At 40.7% G+C, this 21,624-nt stretch overlaps 1 protein-coding gene across 5 annotated transcripts in view; it reads left to right on the forward strand.

The window, feature by feature from the left end:
* The window catches only part of USP34 (ubiquitin specific peptidase 34), a 318,010-nt gene that overhangs the window by 213,464 nt on the left and 82,922 nt on the right, over positions 1-21,624 (forward strand). For 3 of the 5 annotated variants that reach the window (XM_050951989.1, XM_050951993.1, XM_050951991.1), the window contains 5 exons: positions 208-263; positions 353-473; positions 8,479-8,662; positions 19,499-19,662; positions 20,861-20,926. In XM_050951989.1, the coding sequence (XP_050807946.1) occupies positions 208-263; positions 353-473; positions 8,479-8,662; positions 19,499-19,662; positions 20,861-20,926 (591 nt within the window). The remainder of the gene's footprint in view (positions 1-207; positions 264-352; positions 474-8,478; positions 8,663-19,498; positions 19,663-20,860; positions 20,927-21,624) is intronic. The other 2 variants (XM_050951992.1, XM_050951990.1) reach the window with 2 other exon arrangements.

Below are 21,624 nucleotides of genomic sequence, written 5' to 3' on the forward strand. Positions count from 1 at the left end.
ACAGACTTTGCTACCAAAAATCTCCAATCAAAAGTGAAGAGTGCATGCTCACCTAAAGTGGAGCACCCACAGCAGCACACATCTTAAGTAAATCAAAGCTTAACTGCAAACTAAGGTTATCTAATTTGGTTTGTGAATCAACCAAGAGTGTATTAAATGTATGATTATTTTGTATTGGTATTCCATTTTCCTCTATTTTTAATTCAGACAACACTGCTTGATTTAGATGCCCTAGCAAGACACCTCGCAGACTGCATTCGAAGGTAAGATTTGGTGATGTTAATTTTATTTTAAAGTTTGTATTTTACGTATTCTTAATGGGACATATAGAGCTTAATTTTTTTTTGTATAGCAGAGAAATCCTTGATCATCAGGATGGTAACATAGAAGATGATGGTCTTACAGGACTCCTGCGGCTTGCAACAAGTGTTATTAAACACAAACCACCTTTTAAATTTTCCCGAGAAGGACAGGTAAGAATAAAGTACTTGGAAAATGCCAAATAGCTAATGTTACCTCCTGTTACTGTAAACTGCTTCATTCTAGATTTTGTTTTACTCTCGTGAGTATAGGATTTGCATAAATACTGTTCCTTTATCATATGATGATTGACAGAAACACATTTCCTTATTGGATTATTTTATTTTAAAAAAAGCATTGCAATGTGTATTTTTTACACACACACACACTCTCTCTCTCTCTCTCTCTCCCTTTTTAGCGTCAGAACAAAATTCTTGTCTCTTGGAGATCCTTTATCTTACGTATTTATTTATTTATATATTTGATTATCTCAAAGCATTTTCAGGGCTGCTCAACTTTTTCCAAGTTCTTACAAATCACTGATATCTGTTTTTCCATGGCCAAATCCTGGGGCATCGCATGCACCTGTAGAAGATACTAAAGTAGCTTTAAAGCTGAAAATCACTTTCACATATGGACAGGAGCAGACACCTGTCACAAGAATCCTGTACCATCCCTACATGTTGTGAAATCTTTTCATCCCTACATGTTATGGAGATCTGCTGATGAGATGTCATTATGAACAGGCCAGGAATAATACCAGGGAATCTGTGCACTTTACAGATGTAGTGGGCCCAACTCTTACATGGGCTGAGGAAGCAGTGGGCTTGCGTTTGTGATCCTTCTCTGTTGCCATGACCAGCTTGCATAGCAGCTTGGCTTGTTGGGACTGAGAATTCCATTCCTAAAGTGAAAAAGCAAAGCTCTTGCACACAACTTTTGTTCTACTCTTCAGTGCTTTGTTCAAGCTTGGTCTGGCTATGGAAGTGATTTACAGAGGCACATATGAAACATGAGACCTGCAAATCTAAAGCTCATTGAAATCAATGAGAGTCTTTCTATTGAGTTCACTAGGCTTTGGATCAAGTCCATGATGAGGTTTCAGTCAATAATTAGACCCATATATGTGACTGCATTTAATCCTGTTTGGCTAGCTCAAAGTCCCTTTTTCTAATTTACAAACATAAAATGCCTCCTGGTAATTTTATTATCTGAATGTATAATAATCTCTTTCTAACTTGGGCATTCACTAATGTAATATTAGTTTTCAGTATCAACAGTATTTCTGCTTATTAATGTAATCTCATACATGTGATACTTGTGTTATAAATGAGTTATAAGATAGATCTGTCCCATCAGGATTGTACAGTCTAAATAGACAGCAGATAGTTGAAGGATGGGAGGATAGGGTAGGTACAAAACCAAGTAACTAAGGAGTTGAATTTAGTACTTCTCATTAGAACAAATTTTGTTATAAATGAATTTATGTGGCTTTTGGTTTTTTTGTGGTTCATTTTGCTAACAATACTTGGAGAAGACTACAGTTTATAGGCCTCTTGGGAAAAGTGTGATTTAAGGAGAGATCTGAAGGAAGAGAAGTTGAAAACCAGGTCAGAATGGTAATTCAAAGCGTAGAGTGCAGCTTGAAAGACAGTACAGAGAGAAGATGGGAAGGAGGACACAGAAGGCACAGTCCTGCAGCTTCGATAAAACAAAGAAGTAAGGAGAGGACTAAAAGAAAACAGAGAAGAGTAAAATTGTGCAGAGCCTTGAAGCTAAAGAGAAGGACCTTAGCTATATGTATGTTGAAGGGAAGCCAGTAACGGGATTTGAAGAAGAGCTGAATGTGGTCAGAGCAGCAGCCACAACAGATGATTTTTAAAGCAGAATTTTTTTTTTTGCTTAATGACCAGAGTCCCAACAGATTATTTAAAAATAAGTCTTGACCCAATATAATTTAAAAAAAAAAGCGATTTAAAATGTTATAATTTGATTTGCCTATTATAAAATAGCCTGTGTCTATTTATTTCACTGTGTTGATGTGAAACAAATGGGCAGTTTCTCTTTTAAGTACCATGAAACATAATGGAGCAGGATAGCTTGATCATAAACTTTTCTCCAGAGTGATACATTTGGATTCTCTCTCTCTCTTTGAAAAATATTGACAGCAGCTCAGTCTTGTCCAGTGGATTCTGAGATGTGGACACTCCTTTTCCAGCTTCACTTCAGATTCTCTCTTTGTCCATGCAAACAAAGTGATGGTTTGGTGCTGCCACCTTATCTGTTATTACCAATCTTTTAAAAATCAAGTTCTGGGGCAGCAGCGAATGGTACTTCTGCTCCTTTGACTTCCTTCTTCTAGGAGACTAAATTGGTCATATCTACACTAGGAAGAAAGGTGTATTCTGAACACATTAGCGAACATTTTAAAAATGCACCTTTTTTTTTCTAGTGAAGGTATGTCCATTTTTTGACATTATTTCTTGAATGGGAGCACCTGCCAAGCGCCTCTCCTCACCTCTTCCAACATGGCAGAATCAATAAAATAGTGTGGGCAAAAGGCCAATAGTTGCAAGTTACAAAAGGGTAGACATCCCACTATGACCCTGGCCTATAGACCCTTGTTACTCCATGGGAAGTGGCTCAGATGGCTGACAGCTCTCCGTCTTTACACAACAGTAAGACTCCTGCAGAAACTACTCTGCAATGGTAGAACTGTGGTCTTCAGCATGTAGGATTCAGCAGGCAGGTCATCCTCACCTGTCGAAATTCTTGAAAAATCTCCACAAATTCCCACCCTTCGCCCCATCCCTCTCAAAAGAAAAAAATTCCAATGTGGTCTTTCATGTACTCAAGTGTGTGAGAGAGGTAGGCTTTCCTATTCAGACTACCTGAACCCAATGGCTTGGCTACTGAGTGGCAAGGTGGTGTATTCCTCTCTTAGCCTCCTGCAGAACTTCTACTCTTTTTGCTTGTGCAAGAGTTTGGACAAACTCTTCTATTGGTCCCAAAATAAAAGGATTTAACTCCAAGAAACTGCGTATTCCAGAATTTTTACTAAAATGGATTTTTGAAGCATGAAAAGGTCCTGAATATCATTGGTTAGGTACATTGGCCTATAGAATATCTCACTTAGTGTACTTTTCAGAGATCAGGATGTGGCTCTCTGACTAGAAGATTTCTGGGGAGAAATCTTTGTAATCTTGTTAGTGCTGTAGCAGGCGCCATACTTAGTGGAATATGGCACTGACCAACGCCTCCCATATCTGGGGATTAGTTAATGTTAATACAGTCTATAGACCATAGTAGTGGACATGTAACGTCTCTGTGAGTGTCCTGTGCTTTACCACCTAATTAGAAGAGGATTCAATCCCTCACAAACCCTGGGAAGGTCTCCTTTGCAAGATCAATGTATTTAGCCCTGCTCCACACCTAAAACTTAGGTCAACCTAGCTACGTCACTCAGGGCTGCAAAATATTTCCTGCCGTGAGCACTGTATTTGGGTTGACCTAATTCCAGGTGTGGACACAGCTAAGTGGACAGAAGGATTCTTCCATCGACTTAGCTACTGCCTCTTGGAGACGTGAATTACCTGCACTGACAGAAAAACCCCTTCCGTTGATGTAGGAAGCATCTACGCCAGTGGTTCTCAACCTATTTACTATTGTGAGCCTCATATGCGGCTCTCTGTGTGTTATGGGAACCGCATCCACAGAATATATATACTACCTGTGTGGTCCTGATGTCGTCACATGGGCCGCAGCTGTGTATTGATTAGGTCACAGGTTGAGAACCGCTGCACTAGGTAATGTGCTGGTTGTTGTGGATGGATTTGCAGCTGTGGAGTTCCTGAACTGCAGTGGGATGATACAAGGCACACACATCCCTGTTTTCACCTTAGCCCACCTCGCCACAGAGTGCATCAACAGAAAGGACTATTTTTCCAATGGTTATGCAACATTGGTGGCTCACTGGGGATGATTCACTGATATCAGTGTGGGCTAATCAGAAAAGGTGCATGATGCTAACATCTTTACAAACACTGGAGTGTTCAAGAAGCTGAAAGCACGGAAGTTTCTTTCGCAACCCGGGATTACCATTGGCTACATTGAAATGTCAGTAGTGGTCCTGGAGGACCCAGCCTATCCCATGGTCCCTGGGGTTCATGAAGCCATACACGGCAACCTTGACAGCTCCAAGGAAAGATTCAACTATTGGCTTAACAGGTGCAGAATGACAGTTGAGTGTGCTTTCAGTAAATTGAAGGAATGCTGTCAGTTTTTACTCACTAGGTCAGATCTCAGTGAAAAGAATATCCCAATGGTTATAGCTCCCTGCTGTGTTCTGCGTAATATCTGTGAGACAAAGGGGGAAAAGTTGCCAGCGGGGTGGAGTGGTGTCTGCTGACTTTGAACAACCAGACAAAAGGGCCATTAGAAGAGTTCAGCGCAGAGCTGTGCAGATGAGGGAGGCCTCAAAAGACCACTTTAATGGTCAGCCACAGTAATTGGACATTGCTCTACCTGGCTTGGAAATTTGAGAGGGAGGGTGTTAGGAATTGTGTAGTGCTTGGTGTACATTTCTGAGTATCAGGTCTTTTAATGAGCCTATCAGTTATGTGGTGCTTACTGTATTTTTATAATTATTACACTGTTTGTCACTGAATCTGTGTGTTCTGTGGTTCTGTGTTCTGGGTAGTGCTAGGTGTTCTGTGGTTGATATTACGAAGTGATAAAGATGAATTTATTTCCAAAAATGAAAATGGATTGTGTACCAAAAAAAGTGCAAAAATAATGTGCAATTAAAAACCGATACAGTGCAAACTTATAAAACTTAACAGAACAGCTCTTTAAAATTAGAATGGAGGAAAACATTTGTGTCCATTTTTGTCCATTTCAGCCAAACATACACCAACTGTTAGACAAAGTGAGTGAGATAATATCTTTTATTGGGCAAACTTCAACTGGTGAGAGAGTCAAGCTTTTGAGCTTACACAAAGCTCCCTTCCCTTTTACTTATAAAAGTTTTAATTAAGATATGCTTATTGACACATGAGCTTTGGAGCACTTCTGCTCAACACTACTCTCCAGCCACAACCATGGTGAAGATGGCCTGCCTGGGTGAGGGCTGGGGGAAATAAGGGAACTGTTCAGTGTGTAAAACAATAAAATTTTGGCATCTGTTTCCATGGATACAAGTACAGGTAATGGCACTGATTACTGGCGTGATTTTCTGCAGACAGTGGTGATTTTAGTGATATTCCACTCTTGAGGGTCACAAATGCACAGGAAGCAGCTGGCTTCCTGAGCTGCCCAGGCCCTTATACTGCTAGTCTTTTTAATGCAATGGTGCCTGCTGAAGTCATCATGAAGTAGCGTGGGAAAGTGTCCTACCTGAGAGGAAGAAATAAGGCAGCTATCCCTAGAAACCATAGAGAAAGGATTGCAGAGTTACCCCAATGAAAGTTTCAATTAAGATCTCTCAGGAAGATACAAGGAATATACTATGTACATAAGCAGACTACTGCACTTGGTCGCCTCCTTAACCCTCCAGGGAAATGAAAACCTAATAACAACTCTTCCTCTGTTTGTTGTACCTCTACCTCTTTTTGTAGAAGTAAAACAATTAACAATAGGTACCTGTGTCCTGATAGCCTGGTGTTGAGCTGGCTGCCGTCTTCACATTTAAAAATTTTAAGGGAGAATGCATGCACACACCGAGACTTCTTTTCCTGGATTGAGTTTGTCCGTGCTGGGCTGGCTAGATTGTGGTGGAGTCTCGAAAAGATCTGGGATCATGGCATAGCTGGGGGAGTCTCCATCTTGCCCTACACTGAGGTATCCAGGGTCGTCTGTGGGGTACTGGTGGGATTTCTGACAAGTATGGCATGCAACTGTCTGTACAAGTGGCAGTTTGTACCTCGTCACCAGGTAAACTGTTGGCCTCTGTGGCCATGTGTAGTATGCCTGCTGCAGTACCTTCACTTTCACTCAGCAGTGCTCCTGATCCTTGTCATACCCCTTTACCTGCATCCCATGTGCAATCTTTCATAGATGTCCACATTTCTAAGACTAGTCCAGAGCTGTGCCTGCACAGCCTCTTCTCTCCATAGGTCTGGTTGGGCAGTTGCAATACAGCAAGGAAGAGCACTAGGTGTGCTTGCTAAGCTGGACATTTGGGAAGAGGCATTTCAAAAATACACAGGAGTTTTAAAGTGACAGGGTGGCTTCAGGTCTCTGTGATGCCTCGGTGGTGGAGTTCACTATTATGACCAGAGCGGTCAGTGTTTGGCATTGTGGGACAACTACTGGGGAACTATTAGGGTCGATATATGTCGCAGCGTCTACGCTTGGGTTGCATTGATCACAGTAGGTTGACCATGGCTCAAAGCCCTTTGGGGAGATGATATTGCATTGCTGTCACTGAGCACTTACATCAGTGGGAGACACATTTGAGTATAGACATATGCACAAATAGGTGACTTAGATTGACATAACTTTGTAGTGTAGACTAGGGCTCAATGTGTTCAATGCAGTACAGTGTTTACTTCTCTCGCCTTTCTAACTGTATATCTACACGAGATTTATTTATTTTTTTACCTGAAGCTAATTAATTGCCAGGCAGGTAACACATTTGTAAAGGCTAGTGCAGATACTGCCTAAATATTTATTCCTGGCTGCAATCATTTGTGGTTTACGAAGTGTATTTTTAACACGTTAGCCAACTGTTCAAAGTATCCTGTGATAAGCACACTCAGCCTGTCTCATACCAGCTGTTAGCCCTTTTAGCTCTACTCTCTCTCCCTTCCCATTAATAAGCACTCTCAGCTGGTCTCTTGCTATTTGCAAAAAAGTCTCCACTCTTCCCTTGCTACTTAAACCTTCTGCACACAACCTTTCCTCCTACTTATTACTCCGTAGTACGTATTTAGAAAAGTGGTGTAATTTTTTGAAAAATGTGGTCCTCTTATTAGAAGGATGTGAATCCTAGGGCTTGTAATACGTCTTTTTTTACATTTTAATGTTATTGAATTAATGTGACTAAAACAGGAGAAGGTTAAGTCTAGACCTCCTCTTTCCATGCCCCCTCTCCCACACCCGAATTTCTTGTCATATTTATCTGGTGTAGCAAATGTGGGTAATAAATTACAACCTGTGTATCTGTTGCCCAATATCAGCATGAATTGAAACAGCTATTGTTTGCTCTCTTTTTAGTCCATGTAACATGGATTCACTTTGTTCATGGAGCATTATTTAGTATACAGCATTTGTCATTAGAATCATAATTTAAAAAACCCCTGAATCTATACCAATGGAACACTTAAAATCAATTTTAGTATGTGAACATTAAAACACAGACTAATAAATGACTTTTATGGATAAATAGTAATGGGTGAAACTGACCTTTTAAAAGGTGTGCCTGGATAGTTTTGTCATTGTAAATTAAAATACCCTGGGTGAAATCCTGTCTCACTAAAGTCAATAGAAGTTTGGTCATTGACTTGGACTTTACCCAATCTTTTTATATCAGAAATTCTGGTGATCATCACTTGTGTAGTATGAGTATTTCATGTGTAACATCAGTATTTCTTTCTTTCTTTATAGTTCAGTATATTTACAAAGAAAAAGAAAATAATTGTATAGAACTGTGAAGTGTATTAATTTCATAGTGTTTTTGGTATAATATACGTGACCTATTATGTTAATATGATTTGTAGGAATAGTAATGTTTTAGATTGGCAATATTACATAACATGAGTAATCTTTAAGTCTTAGTTAAAACTGAATGTAACTTGATTATGGATGTTTGGTAGTCTTCACTGATTTTTTTTCTGGTTTCTTATGCCAAATAGCAGTGCTGTGCTAGAGCTACAGATAATTTGTCATAACTTTTTTTGGTGGACATATTTATCTTTCCATCATAGTAATGTAACACATTTACAATGCTTCTTTTCAAATTACTTGAAGACTGCTTTTTGGTATGTTATATAATATACAGAGAATGGTGTAAAGGAGACACTGTCAAAGTCTGCAGTCCAAAATTTATCTACAGGACATTAAAATTGTTTTTATCTGATGGAGGAAGCCTCCTAGAAAGTTGAAACTATATACAATTATATAACAGTGTTTTTAATATTTGTACAAACTGATATACCTACTGATTGAATTGTTTTACAGGAGTTTCTAAGAGACATCTTCAATCTTCTGTTTTTGCTGCCAAGTCTAAAAGATAGACAACAGCCAAAATGCAAGTCACATTCTTCAAGGGCTGCTGCTTACGACTTGTTGGTAGAAATGGTAAAGGGGTCTGTAGAAAACTACAGGCTGCTCCACAACTGGGTTATGGCACAACATATGCAGTGTAAGAATATTTATTCATGTTTAGTTTTTGTAAGTATTTTATGCAAGATAGATATTTTTCAGTATTAACATTTTGGGGTTGGGCTTTTGTAAAAGTTTTTGGATGTATAAAGATCACTTAAGCATGAGAAGAACAATGTGCCTTAAGTGCGCACTCCCACTCTGTTGGCCGTTTTGCCCACTCTCATGCTGGGACAGCCTGGCACAGTGTCACAGTGGGGAATTACTTTCATCCCTGATGGATCCTTTTGGGAGCAGAGAACCTTCACTTAACTCTGATGCATTGCCCCATGAGGAGGGAGTATAACCTTCAGTTCCCTATATAATATAGATATTGACACATTTAGGGATTTCCTCAGGCAGGTGCTCCAAGATAGGTACTCATCTGTCTCTCACAAGTGATCATAAGGCTTTCTGCCTTTCTAGACCATATTGCAGTTTACCTCTGAACAATCTAAGACCCAAATGATAGAGTTAAAAACAGGATGTATTAAGAATATATAGAGACAATCAGATTAAAACAAAAAATTTGCATAACATATCTAGTCTTATAGTTGGCAAGAGTTAAGATAGGTAGGCACATCTTAGAAAAGTTATTGTAAAGAAAGGCCTTATCAGCACTACCATTTTTCTTAAAATTTTTCCCTGTTGCACTACTACTTGTGCAACTCTAGTTGTGATAGTAACGGAGCGAGTGCTAGTGTAGATGTGTTTTGCCCACCAAGCAGCTGACTGGTTTGCACCAGTTGGGGCTTTAACAGCATGTACATAATTTTTTAAATAATGCTATCTTTGAAACAATTTACCCATTAATATAATCTATTTTCTCTCCTCTCCCCTCCCCCGCCATTTCCATTGGTTATTTAGAGCACCTGGTCCTGTTAGGAGACAAGCAATAAATATACAGATTGTTTATGGAGTGAATTTAATAGCATATATGTCATTCTTTTCTGTTGAATATGGCTTCTGACTTTCCTCATCAAGCAGATGCTTGATGCAGTTTATTTTATTGTTCATAGGTGAAAGCTGCCCCAACTGAGGTGTAAATGACCTCTGGTGGCTAATGGGACAGTCATCCTTTTGGCAGATGTTAACATCCCTTCCCAATAGGCTCCTTGTGGATGATCAAAATGGCTTCCTCTGCCGGTTCAGGCTTTGTGCCTATTCCATCCAACGAAGTGGGTATTTACCCACGAAAGCTCATGCTCCGAAATGTCTGTTAGTCTATAAGGTGCCACAGGACTGTTTGCTGCTATTCCTACTTAGGTTTTCTTCTCTGTTTTCACATGGCTGTTTTCATAGTGATTAGCTATCTTACCAGCTTGTGCAACATTTTGGGGTGGCAATATCCAATCATGCTCACAAGTCTAAATAACAATGTTGATAAAATTATTTCATGCCTGTTAGTTCCAACTCTTTCTTGCTAATGGAAACCCTGTTCCTGTTTATCCATTTCTTTAGTTATTTTCCTGTTTAATTTGCAAATTCATCATAATTCTCATCACTCTTTTGAGCTCCCCAAAATTTCTTTCTATGAGTCTCAAAATATCAGTTCAGGTTTCTCTGGTAGTCTTAACTTTTCCATAATTCACAATATCCAGGTTTACATTGTCAGTACCTTACAGTTCAGAAAGGAAGTTATGAACCTCATCTTATCCATTGTTGACTTCCTATTATATGCCCCTTTCTTAAGGACTTCTGAAAAAAACCAAAAATGTCCCCATCTCTATATTTATTTTAGGAACAGTTTGTAATCTACATTGGATATGGAACTGAATGTGTGGTTTCTGTCTCCATTTAACTGAACTGTTCAGACATTGGTTATCTAGATTCTTAGGCAAGATTCTCAAAAAAATAGAAGCCTAACATTAACACACACACACACCCCAAATCCTTGATGTCCATTTCACGCTGACATTTACTCTCACACTTAGCATGAGGCTTTTCCTTGTGCTGGTGGACCTTCTCTCTCTACCAGTTTCTCTCCAACTGCAGTCTTTTTTTCTTGCTCCAGCTGATGTTTCTCCCACTTCAGGTTCCAGTTATCCTAACCAGTCATATTGTCCCTGGCTTTTCCTCCATTAATTGTGGACACTGCATTCATCGTTGCTTTCCTCTGACATAGTCTTCTCTAGATTGTCTACCTCCTGCTCAGATCCCCCACATTTGCATTGCTGTCAGTCTTATGGAAGTGGACTCTCTAATGGTACCAACTGTGTTTGGTTAACCCCTTCTGAGGGGCCACCATTCTCTGTTGCTTATCCCCTGCCCAGCTTTCAGTGCCCATTTTCCTTATAATTCTATTGATTCATTGATACAATCCTGGTCTTGCTAAGCATCTTAAAACTGGAATTTATCTCTTTGCTTGGTGCTGAGCTGCTGTTTCTTTAAAATAATAATAAAAAAAAAATCTGGTCATAAGTCCCCCCGTTTCTCTTCCTTACTGTTTCTCCACACCCCAAAAAGCAAATCAAAACAAATTTTTCTCATCTTTTTTGGTTTTAATTTATTTTTTGAGGTTCACAGTGGAGATCCTATATCTTTACACCAAATGTAGCCTTTGGTCATCTAATCCTGCCACTGCATTTTCCCCTGTTCTTGCCTCTTTACCACATTTCCTTGTGTCCCCTACTGACTGAAGCTAGTGGCGATTCCTAGGGGGTCGCCTTAGCCAAGGGCTCCTGGAATAGGTAATATTTTCTCCCTGACTGCCTCTCATGTGAAGATGTAATGCTGCCTTCCCTTCAAGGATTTATTAAGTCTCTCTACAGAGAATCAGATTAAAACAAAAGAAACTGTAATAAAACTGGTGGTCTTACACTCAGCAAGTGTCAAACTAGGTAGGTGCAACTTGGCATAATTACAGTAATGTAAGGCCTAGCATTTTTCTTAAAATGTTCTATAATTGTCATTATCATTGATGCAGCTCCACTGGTTGTAGTAACGGAGGAAGTACTACTGTAGAAATCCTTTAGCCACTCAACATCTGGTTGGACTGCACTATGTGGAGTTTTTTAGTGTATATGTCATTACCAAATCATATCATCTTTGAAATATTTTCCTGTTAATGTGTGCCTCATTTCCATTGAGTATTTAAAGCATCTGGTACTGTGAGAGAACAAAAAGGCATGATACACCATTGTATGTGGAGTGAATTTGGTAGTGTATAGGTTAAACCCTATTTCTCTTACCTCACTAATTGTTAATATGACAATATTACTGTGAGCGAATGTTTCTGTCCTCCTCAGTTCTCAGCTGATCAGATGGTAGCTAGTCCTGGGATCAGGATTTTTGTCGTCCTGGTGTGCAGGTGGTTAGCCTATATATACTACAATAGTTATCTAGTCACTTAGCAAGAGTCCAGTTGCAGCTGAGGTACCCTAGGTAGATATCCAAACTGGTGTGGCCACATAATAAAACACAATAATTTGTCTCAAAAGGTGAGACAAAATTGTTTTTCAGTGGCCTTCCTGTCACTAATCTGGACTAATGGATGACTTGCAGTCATCATACCCAGGAAGGGAAAGAGTAACTATGGAGAAGCTGAAGTGGGCCAGGGTAAGGTGGTAGAAGTGGAGAATCTGGGAGAACGAGTTAGAAAGGAGATCAGCCAGTCAGAGCTCATTAAAGTGAGTGGATCTACTCCCTAGGGCTACTGGGGAAGAATCCCTCTAAAAACTTGCTGACTGAAGACACTGCAACTGTTGCATGATAATCCTGCCAGTGATGACTTGAGAAGTTAATTACAGCCTGGCAGAGGATGTCTACCAATGGCGTCTATATTCTACTTAGCACATAGCCTTAGTTTGGGTAAAATGAACTTAAAGCATTTCTGAATAGAGGAGGCCTGCAATGGAGTAGTAGTGCTGGATTTGGACTCTGATTCACTGGCAAAAGGTGTTTAGATTCCTTTTCCGATTTATGAGGTCCTTCGTACTGCACAAACAGGGACCTAGACTTGCAGAAAACTTCAGGAAAAGCAGAGCATAAGTGTTTGGTGGATATCCAGGAAATGCCACTGGATGACTTCAGCTCCAGTCTCAAGACCCAAAGTTGGGGAGTAAGATCTCCTAGTTAAGAAGGGAGACCTGAGGCCACCTTGGGAAGAAACTACTTTTTCTTTCTGTAAAATGATATATGGGGGATCATGAGCAATAGCTGCAATTTCCTCAGCTCTCCTACCTAAGGGATGGCCACTAGAAAGACCACTTTCTATAACTGAGAGAGAGAAAATGTTGAGGATGAATTTATGGCATCTAGCACCAAGTTTAGGTTCCGAGAGGGAACAAGAGTCTTACCAGGCTCAGGTAAGAGACTGCTTTAAAAACACTGATGTGAAGTTGGATCCCACTGGGAGATCTCCTGTGGAATCCCTGAAGCCTGGACACTAAGGTGCATGCAGAGAGCCCTTTATCAGACCCATCCTGAAAGTAATGTAGAATGGAAAGGGTAGTGAATCTCAAAGCCAAGAGCTGATGATATCTACACCAAAAGGAAAAAGATAGTAAGTGAAGAAAGACTCCTCTTTCAGCAATGAAGAAAGATGACAAGGACTGATTAGACATTCCTGGCTTTGAGGTAAGAGAGCACCAATGAGGCAATTCTTGAAATAAAGGGCGATGGGATCATGGTTGAGGGTTGGCCCTGTTATAGGATATCTTATTCTTCTGGTTGACAAAGCCTGTCTCCAGTGCAGCTTAAGGAACTCTATGAAGAAGACTCATCTCAGCTACTTTGAGTCTAGGGGAATTGGATGCCACTGAGTCCTGCATATTTTCTCCAGAACTGCATCATGGGAAAAGATGAGGAGGGTAAACTGCCTATCCCTATCCAAAGTTCAAGCATCCTTCCTTCTCCCATCAAGAAGTTAATTGAGGGAGGCTGGAAACAGACAACAGTTTTCCTAATAGAGGGACTATTTCCTTGGATAGATTTACTTGCAGCTCAACCAGTAACCTTGACCATTCAGATGGCCAGATACTTGTAGGACTTTGAGGGATCCCAGTCTTTCTTTCCTCTGTGTAATAGGGGCTCTCTTTAGAGGGGAATACTCAGAAGCCTTCCTTGATCATTCAGGTAGGCCACTTCAGCTATTCTGTCTAACCTGATTGAGACATGGCTGAAAGGAGGATCTCCAGGAACTTGAGAATCAACCTGATGACCCTAAGTTCCAGGATCTTGAAGTGGGGTTTTCATTCCTGTGAAGACCACAATCCTTGGACCTACTGTGAAGAACCTTTATTTGTGGAAGTTGCGCATCTCTGGTTAACTGAGGACTCCAGTTGTCCTGCAGTGGGGAATCTCTTCATGGTGAGAACTCTGCTTTCCTGTCATCAAATGATAGAACCTTTCATTGATTGAAGGGAAGAAATTAGATGTTCCAAGTTTTCCTCTCTTGAGGAGTGAGGTGGGACACTAACATATATTCAAGGAGACACTGAGAAAGGAACTTGGCCCATCCCATCAGGTCTTCACAGTATGATGGGCCTCCAGCCAGGCCATGTACAACTGGATAGCTGCTGACTCCCTGGACTCAAAAGGATGAATTGGGGCCTTGAGATGGAGGAGTTCAACTAGGGGGCTGAGGGAGGAACGAATTATCTGTGTGTCTTCCGTATTAATTATGGCTCCTAAGAGGCAGCAGTTTCTGGGGAGGAGAGCTGTATCTTCATTTTCCACCAGACCAAGGTAACTAAATGCTGTCAGGTCATGTGTACTGCTACTGAGGTTTTCTGGAACATTGGACCCAGATCCTAATGCTGAGTGACAATCATGATGCTTTCTGAAGATTAGAGTTTTAAATTGGAAGTGCAAATGGCCTACAGCGGAATCTCTGATTGGTCTGGAATATGAAGATCTGAGTTCTCAATTTCAGTGGGTGCCAGATAGTTACCTGAAATCTACAGCTGATAGCCTTGAGTGGAGAGAATCCATATTGTATTTGTGGTATTTGACAAAATAATTCATTATAGATCTTGGATCTTCTCAGCTTCTGTGGACTATGAAGTACCTAGAGTAAGACCCCTTTTTCCTTTTCTTGACTTTGGGATCTGGGCATGTGGCCTGGTCGGGGTGATTAATAGTTTGCAGGACATTCTGCCTTGTCTTAGGCCCCTATGGGACAAGGTCGAAGATTAGATGCCCCTAAATTGGCCCCTAAGCTGTTAAAATATTGAGCCATGTCTTTGGCTGCATTAACAGAGATAAGCCCACTTGCAAGGTTCCTGCATACCAAGAGGGGTAGCTTGGAGGAAACAACCTTTATCTCCCTCTCAGTCAGCCTCTTGATTAGTTCTCTAGAAGTACGAGAGGATTGTGATACTGATCTGAATGCTGTCCAGCTGAAATGATCATTTAATAACCTTTCCGCCCCCCTAACCAAGGGGTTGTGAAGAGACACATTAATGTGTGAAAGCAGATCTGGGCACCTAGAATGATCAGCTGTGGTGTGAGGCAATCAGACACTTCAGAAATCAGGTTTCATCTCATAGAACCTGAAGCAGTATTTCGGCAGCTTGGGAATAGAATCAGGAGAAGCACACTTTGTTTCTACCAGCTTCACAACAGCTTGTGGAAAGACAGATTCAACTCTGAGGAGTAGATTTGGAGGAAAATAGGGAACCTTGCTGTATCTTTTGAAGATGGAGTTCCAGCGAAGAGATTTCCAAGGTGTTTCTTATGTGGGACACCAAAAGTAACTCCCTCTTGTGGTTATCTGAAGTGAAAGAGACCCTATCACAGTGGATTGATCCTGCTGGTCTGATCCCAGCTCATGCTGTTTGGGAAACTTCCTGCCTGAGAGGGAATGGAAATGAAGGATGAGACTTTTCTTCCCCTTAATGGCAGAGAAGAGATTCCTTGTGATAGGGAAAGGGACAGAAAATGTGTTTGTTGGGGAGGGTGAGCTCTTTTGAGAACTTTTGGGGGGGTGTTTTGGAAGGGAGGAAAGATTCTTTGTTGGGGAGAGTATGGAGACGGCAAAGCTGTATTTATTCAGGTAATGACTGATGAGATGAAGAGCGTTCCATTGTGATAAAAAAGGTGTCATGAGAGATTTGATTGTCTTTTCTCTCCAGCATGTTATCTTGTGACCCCCAGTCTGAGGCCAGGAACTCCTGGAGGCTCCTGTTTTTGGGTACCCAGTTGTACTTGAAAGCTGTTCTGCATGTCCTCGTTTTCCAGGGTGGCTGCTGAAGTAAAACCTAGTTCTCTGGTCTAGAATTCTGCCAGTCACTGCTTGGCCATAGCTAGGGGCAGTTCAAGCCAGAATGTGGAGCGGCATGCTTTTGGGCAAATGGGGCAGAATGCACCTGCTGCTAAAATTTGCCAAGAGAGGACACTCAAGGGCTGTGTTTTTAGCCTTTTTTTCCCTAAAGCTTTTTGGGGCTGCAATCATCTTTATCTTTCTTTGCTGCATGTTATTCCAGAGCTCTGCAGTGGCCTGAAAGAAAGATGGCATGTCAGCCAGAAAGGCAAAGTAGAAGAGCAACTGCAGAAAGCCTTCCGGCAAGCTAGGAAACAAAGAATGCACTGGATGTAAAAATCTTGTGTGTGGCCTGGCTACCACCTGTTGATCCAGATTGTTGGCAGCCATATCACAGAACAAGATATGTTAAGAAGAGAGAGAGACTATCAGATTAAAACAATATAAACAATATGCATAATTTCTCTAGTTTTACACTGTATAAGCACATCTTGGATTAGACGTAGAAAATTTAACAACATTACAGAAAGTGCTTTCTCTATCTCTTCTCTCTGACCCTTTAGGTCACTCACCACATCCCCTTTGGTTCTCCTTCCCCTAATTCTATTGTAGCATTTAAATTTCTTTGGTGTGCCTGGCTTTACCATAGCAGAAATTCCCCCACTGTCCACAACAAAGAAAAAAAAAGTGGTATTCCCATGGATCTGTCACGAAATTCATTCACGTTTGTATTCAGCATTGTGTGCATCTTATCTCCAGTAAGGTTCCCACCCTTAAAAACTGGCTACCTTTTGCACTTGCCTTAGTGATCATGCTTGGTATGTTTATTATCATGGCATATGATGTCACTCTGTAACCAGCTAAGCCTTCTTTTCAAGATGCGGGATTTAGGTAGTTCAATAATTCATTCCTAACATTACATTTACTCTATAACAAATATATGTCATGGACAGGTTCATTGCTTTGTTACATCAAGAAGAATCTGTAGTGGGAGTCTCTGGATGCAGACTGGGTGTGACATGAAGCTGTGTGTGAATGACTGGTGTGTATGCTGGAAAGTACAAGTAGCTGGTGTTTGTGAGTGGTTTAGGTTGGGAGTAGCTAGTATGTGTGAGTGAGAGTGTCTGTGTGTGAGGAGAGGACTAGGTGGTAAACAACTGGCATCTTTTTTACTGTCAACTAGTTAAGCTAATAGCTAATGGTGAGCATGTTTAAAGAGAGAGAGAGAAGAGGAAGGAAGGAGAATTTTAAATGGAGAAAGGGAAGGCGGAAGGCAGTAAGGATGGAGGGAGATAAGAAAAAGACAGAGAAGGCAAGGCAAAGGAAGTATATCAAAGACTACGCTTCCTGTCAGACAGATAAGATGTGCTGTTTCCAGAAAATATAGCTAAGGCATCAATAAGTGATAGGAGTTAGAGGCAGTCAGGGCCAAAACACCCAATTTAAGAAATTGAATTAGACTGAGATCCTTATTTTTATAATATGCCCCCCATTTTTTATATTTTATCACACATTTTTTGTCATAAATAGGAAAGGCAACATTTCATAATTCTGTTACATTTCGTGCTTGCCTTTTTATATTTGTGAGGATACTAGTATGGCCACCTTTCAGGAAGCCTCCAAAATACACACACAGTATTTGCAAGCACATCAGTTTGTGTGTACCAAAGTTGGTATTTTGAAGCACATCTGTTTGCCTGCACAGATGGGTACACTTGAAGATTTCCTAAGTTCATTTCAGAGGCCCACTGAAAATTTTCTTTCACTATGAACTCATACAAAACGGACTCTCTTAATATCCGTAACTTTCCAGAAATACATTTCTGTAAGAGAAATGAATAATATTTTGAAAGTACTTTGGTGTGCTTGAAAGACACTTAACATGCATAATTATAATGTATGAATGCCTTTGTTACTGATTGAAAGCTATGCTATATGTACTGTTTTGGGCCAGTTTGTGGCTTTAAGACACAGTCTGGGAGGCTGTCAGAGCCACATTACCACAGGTGGAGCTCTAAGTTTACATGTACAGGAGGGTAAAAGCCAATGCACAACTGTGGCTGACTGAGGTCAGCTGACTTGGACTTGAGGGGCTCAGGCTGCTGAGCAAAAAATTGCTGTATAGACATTTGGGTTCAAGCTGGAGCCAGATGCCCAAGCACTGCGAGCCCAAGCCAGCTGACCCAGCTCAGCTTTGGGTTTTTTATCCCTGTGCAGATGTCAAGGTCTCTCTGTGAGATCATTGCCTTCCCACCACCTTTGTCCAATAGGCTGAGGTCCTGAAAAGGCTCTTGTGATGTCACTGCCATAGCCACCCCTCCCCGATAGTGTTGATGTCCTGCTCCTGGCCAGCCACATTGGATGTTTGAGCTGCCTCCCTTGAATCACTCCAATGACTCTTCATTCTGGGGATCAAGCCTGTTCTACAGTAAAACATCAGAGGCTGCTCCCCAGGCCACAATCAGGTTTCCATAAATTAGTAGTGTGGCAAAATACCTTCTTCTCCTCAGCAGGCTCAGTCTTTTTTAGCCTTGGAGACACAGGCTTGGGCAAAGCAAATCCTTCTAGGTAGCACAGGGTCTGGCTATTCCTTTCCTCAGTAAGTCCCTTGTGCTTGTTTTTCTTCCCTTCTGGCAACTGAGTGCAGCCTTCCTTGCTGGAAGGGTTCAGAGCCTTGCTGCACCTAACTTGCTGGCAGCTTCCCTGCTTCTCTCACTCTCCTCTATCCACCCCTCCCCTGGGAGGGTTTAAAAAGGTCTGAAGCAGTTGGAGCCAGCTGAACCTAATTAGGTCCCTGGTAACGCCTTTTCCAGCTGAACCTGATTTCCCCATGGTTATCTCTCCTCAGTGGATTGGGAGAGGCCTTTTAACCCCCTAGGACTAATTACTACCCTTCCTTTTGTAGCCGTTTGTCCTGGGTTTGCCACAGTAGACTTTATGGCCAGAAGGGACCATTAGAGCATCTAATCTGATCCCCTGCATATCCTAAGGCCTCCTGTATGTCAGAAGAGCTCTGTGTTTTTTTACTCAAACATTTGCCAGAAAGTCATCTAGTCTTAAAGAAGATGCAACGGGCACATAGCTCTGCTACTCAGTAAGGAGGTGTGGCAGGATGTGTGAACCATTACTACTGCCTTTCTCCTTTGGATTGGCTAGCCATCCTGGGGCTACTGTAGGGGTATATCAACACTACAGTCAGGAGGTATGATTGCAGCACATGTTAAGCTTTTCCAAGCTAGCTTTGAGCAACCTAGCTGATTAAAATTGGGACCTAGTTATGTACTCAGTGGCTAGCTCATGCTGCTACAGCTTCACTGCTATTCTTAGCAAGCTATCACATCTCCCGACAGCAATGCAGACACTCTAGGAGAGAGCATGTCCTGCGCTCAGGAGAGTGTGGGGACTGCAGTGTGGGGACTGCTTCAGACTTCTGGGGAGGGCCTGTTTGTGCTCATTCTGTCCCCTCATGCATATGCTCAAGGTGCAGGCACAATCTGGTTCATTATGTCTATAAATCCAGAATATATAAACATATTTTAATGAAAAGCATAATGTTTTGTAATTATGTATTTTGTTGTCTTTGTAAAAATTTACTTTGAGTTGATTTATTTTTGTAATTCATACTTTTTCCAGCTTCCCATGCGCCTTACAAATGGGATTATTGGCCACATGATGACGTTCGAGCTGAATGCAGATTTGTTGGTCTAACTAATCTTGGAGCAACTTGTTACTTGGCATCCACTATTCAGCAGCTGTATATGATACCAGAGGCTAGACAAGCCGTTTTTACTGCCAAGGTATGATTTCATGTTTTATTTTTAACTAGTGTTCCCTTTATAAACATATGCATACTATTATATTAATTATTTCATTATGATCAAATAATGATAATGTATTGTTAGTGGCTAAGGTGGAAAGAGGTGTGTTTTTTTCTAAATATTTGTAATACGAAATATGAGAGTTCTTTAAAGCAAAATTGTGATAAATCCCCATTTTTAAATACATGCTGCTAGCATGCAACAGCCATAGATTATTGTGAATTAAATTTACTTTTATGTAAATTGTATATAAACTGCCTATCATTCCTGTTTCTCTTACTTCTTTTTATTTATTTGTCCTTAAATTGTGAGCAGATACTATCTTTCTTGAATGTTTGGAAAGTGCCCTACACAAAGTGGGTGCTAGCGTAAATAAATATTTTAAAAATACTTGTAATAGATTAAAGTTGTGAGCCTGTTGGTTGCAACAGTGAACATTGCACTCTGCTCCCTGAATAATAGGATGTGGATGGCATCTATGGCCCTAACTTCTAGTTCCTTTCTGATCAGTGTTGATGAAGAACCTCCTCTGAGCCACTGTTGTCAACTGCTATTCCACCTAACCACAGTTCAGCCATGATTGCCCTGCTGGAAACTGAGGAAGCTCCTTGGCCACTCACCAGAACACTAATAATTAGTGGATAAGGTCTTTAAGAACTCCAGCCCATTACAGCACCATCCTGGAGTACCCATTGGGAGCCACCTATCTTTATGTCATCACTGAATGAAAAAAAGTAGTGGTTCCTAATTTAGGAATAGTAGTTTTTTTGTTTTTATTTTTATTTCATTGAGGACTGGAGTCATACATTGGGATCCAGGGGTGAATTTTTAGAAAATACTAACCATGTGTAAACTCCATTTATCAGAAAACAATCTAGGTTTCTGGTGAAATAATATGCTAAATGCAGACAATGAGGTTGTAGTACATTAGGTTATTTTAAAAAAAAAGTAGGTACACACACACATTGTGTGTGCTTGCATGCGTATGCATGTAAATATATATGATCATTATGACTGTGTCACTTATACTAAAATAAAACATTAAAATATTCTTTGTAAAAAGAAATGCAATAATTGGGCTAATTGTTCTATAACTTTTCAGTGCTGATTTTTGGGGAGATTTCTAAGCAAAAAAATTAGAAGAAGTTGTAATCCTATTTTATGTATCTTTTTTTAGTATTCAGAGGACATGAAGCACAAGACCACTCTACTAGAACTTCAGAAAATGTTTACATATTTAATGGTAGGTTCTAAGAAGCACTTAATGAGGGAGCGGGGGAGGAAAGGAAGAAGAAGAAGAAAAAAATTAATTCTCTGTATGAGTGTGTCTACACTTGGAGCTTAGAGTGTAGTTTCCAGCTTGAAGAGACAGACTTATGCTAGCTCTAGTAAGCTAGTATGCTAAAAATGGAATGTAGCTGTGGCAGCATGAGCTGCAGAGTGGGCTAGCCTTCCTGAGTAGATGCCTAGAATCTTACATGGTCATGTACTTGGGGCAGCTAGCCACTTCCACAGATCACATTGCTGCAGTTATATTCTATTTTTAGCATGCTAGCTAGTGTGAGTCTGTCTCCTCAAGCTGGGAATCACATCCCCAGCTCCCAGCAGCAACATCCCCTATGTTTTTGTAAGTTTATGGCATCATAAATGTATTTGTACCTATGTTAAATAGGCAGTAGAGAAAAGTTGTATATTTAAATATTTAATTGTATGTCTAAAGTTAAGAAGATTTAAACACTAAGAGCACAATTGTGGTACTAAACAATCTTGCATTAAAGCGCAGTGCTGATGTACACCATCTAAGACAAGGCTCCTTGAAGCATTGTGCCTCAGCTCTAATGTGCGTGCTCTACATATGCCCTGTAGGAGTTCTGAGAGTAATTAAATACTTGCAGCTGGCCTGGGCTATGGGGCTGTATAATTATGGTGTAGACATTTGGG

The sequence above is a fragment of the Gopherus flavomarginatus genome, chromosome 4 (assembly GCF_025201925.1).
Source record: "Gopherus flavomarginatus isolate rGopFla2 chromosome 4, rGopFla2.mat.asm, whole genome shotgun sequence".
NCBI lineage: Eukaryota > Metazoa > Chordata > Testudines > Testudinidae > Gopherus > Gopherus flavomarginatus.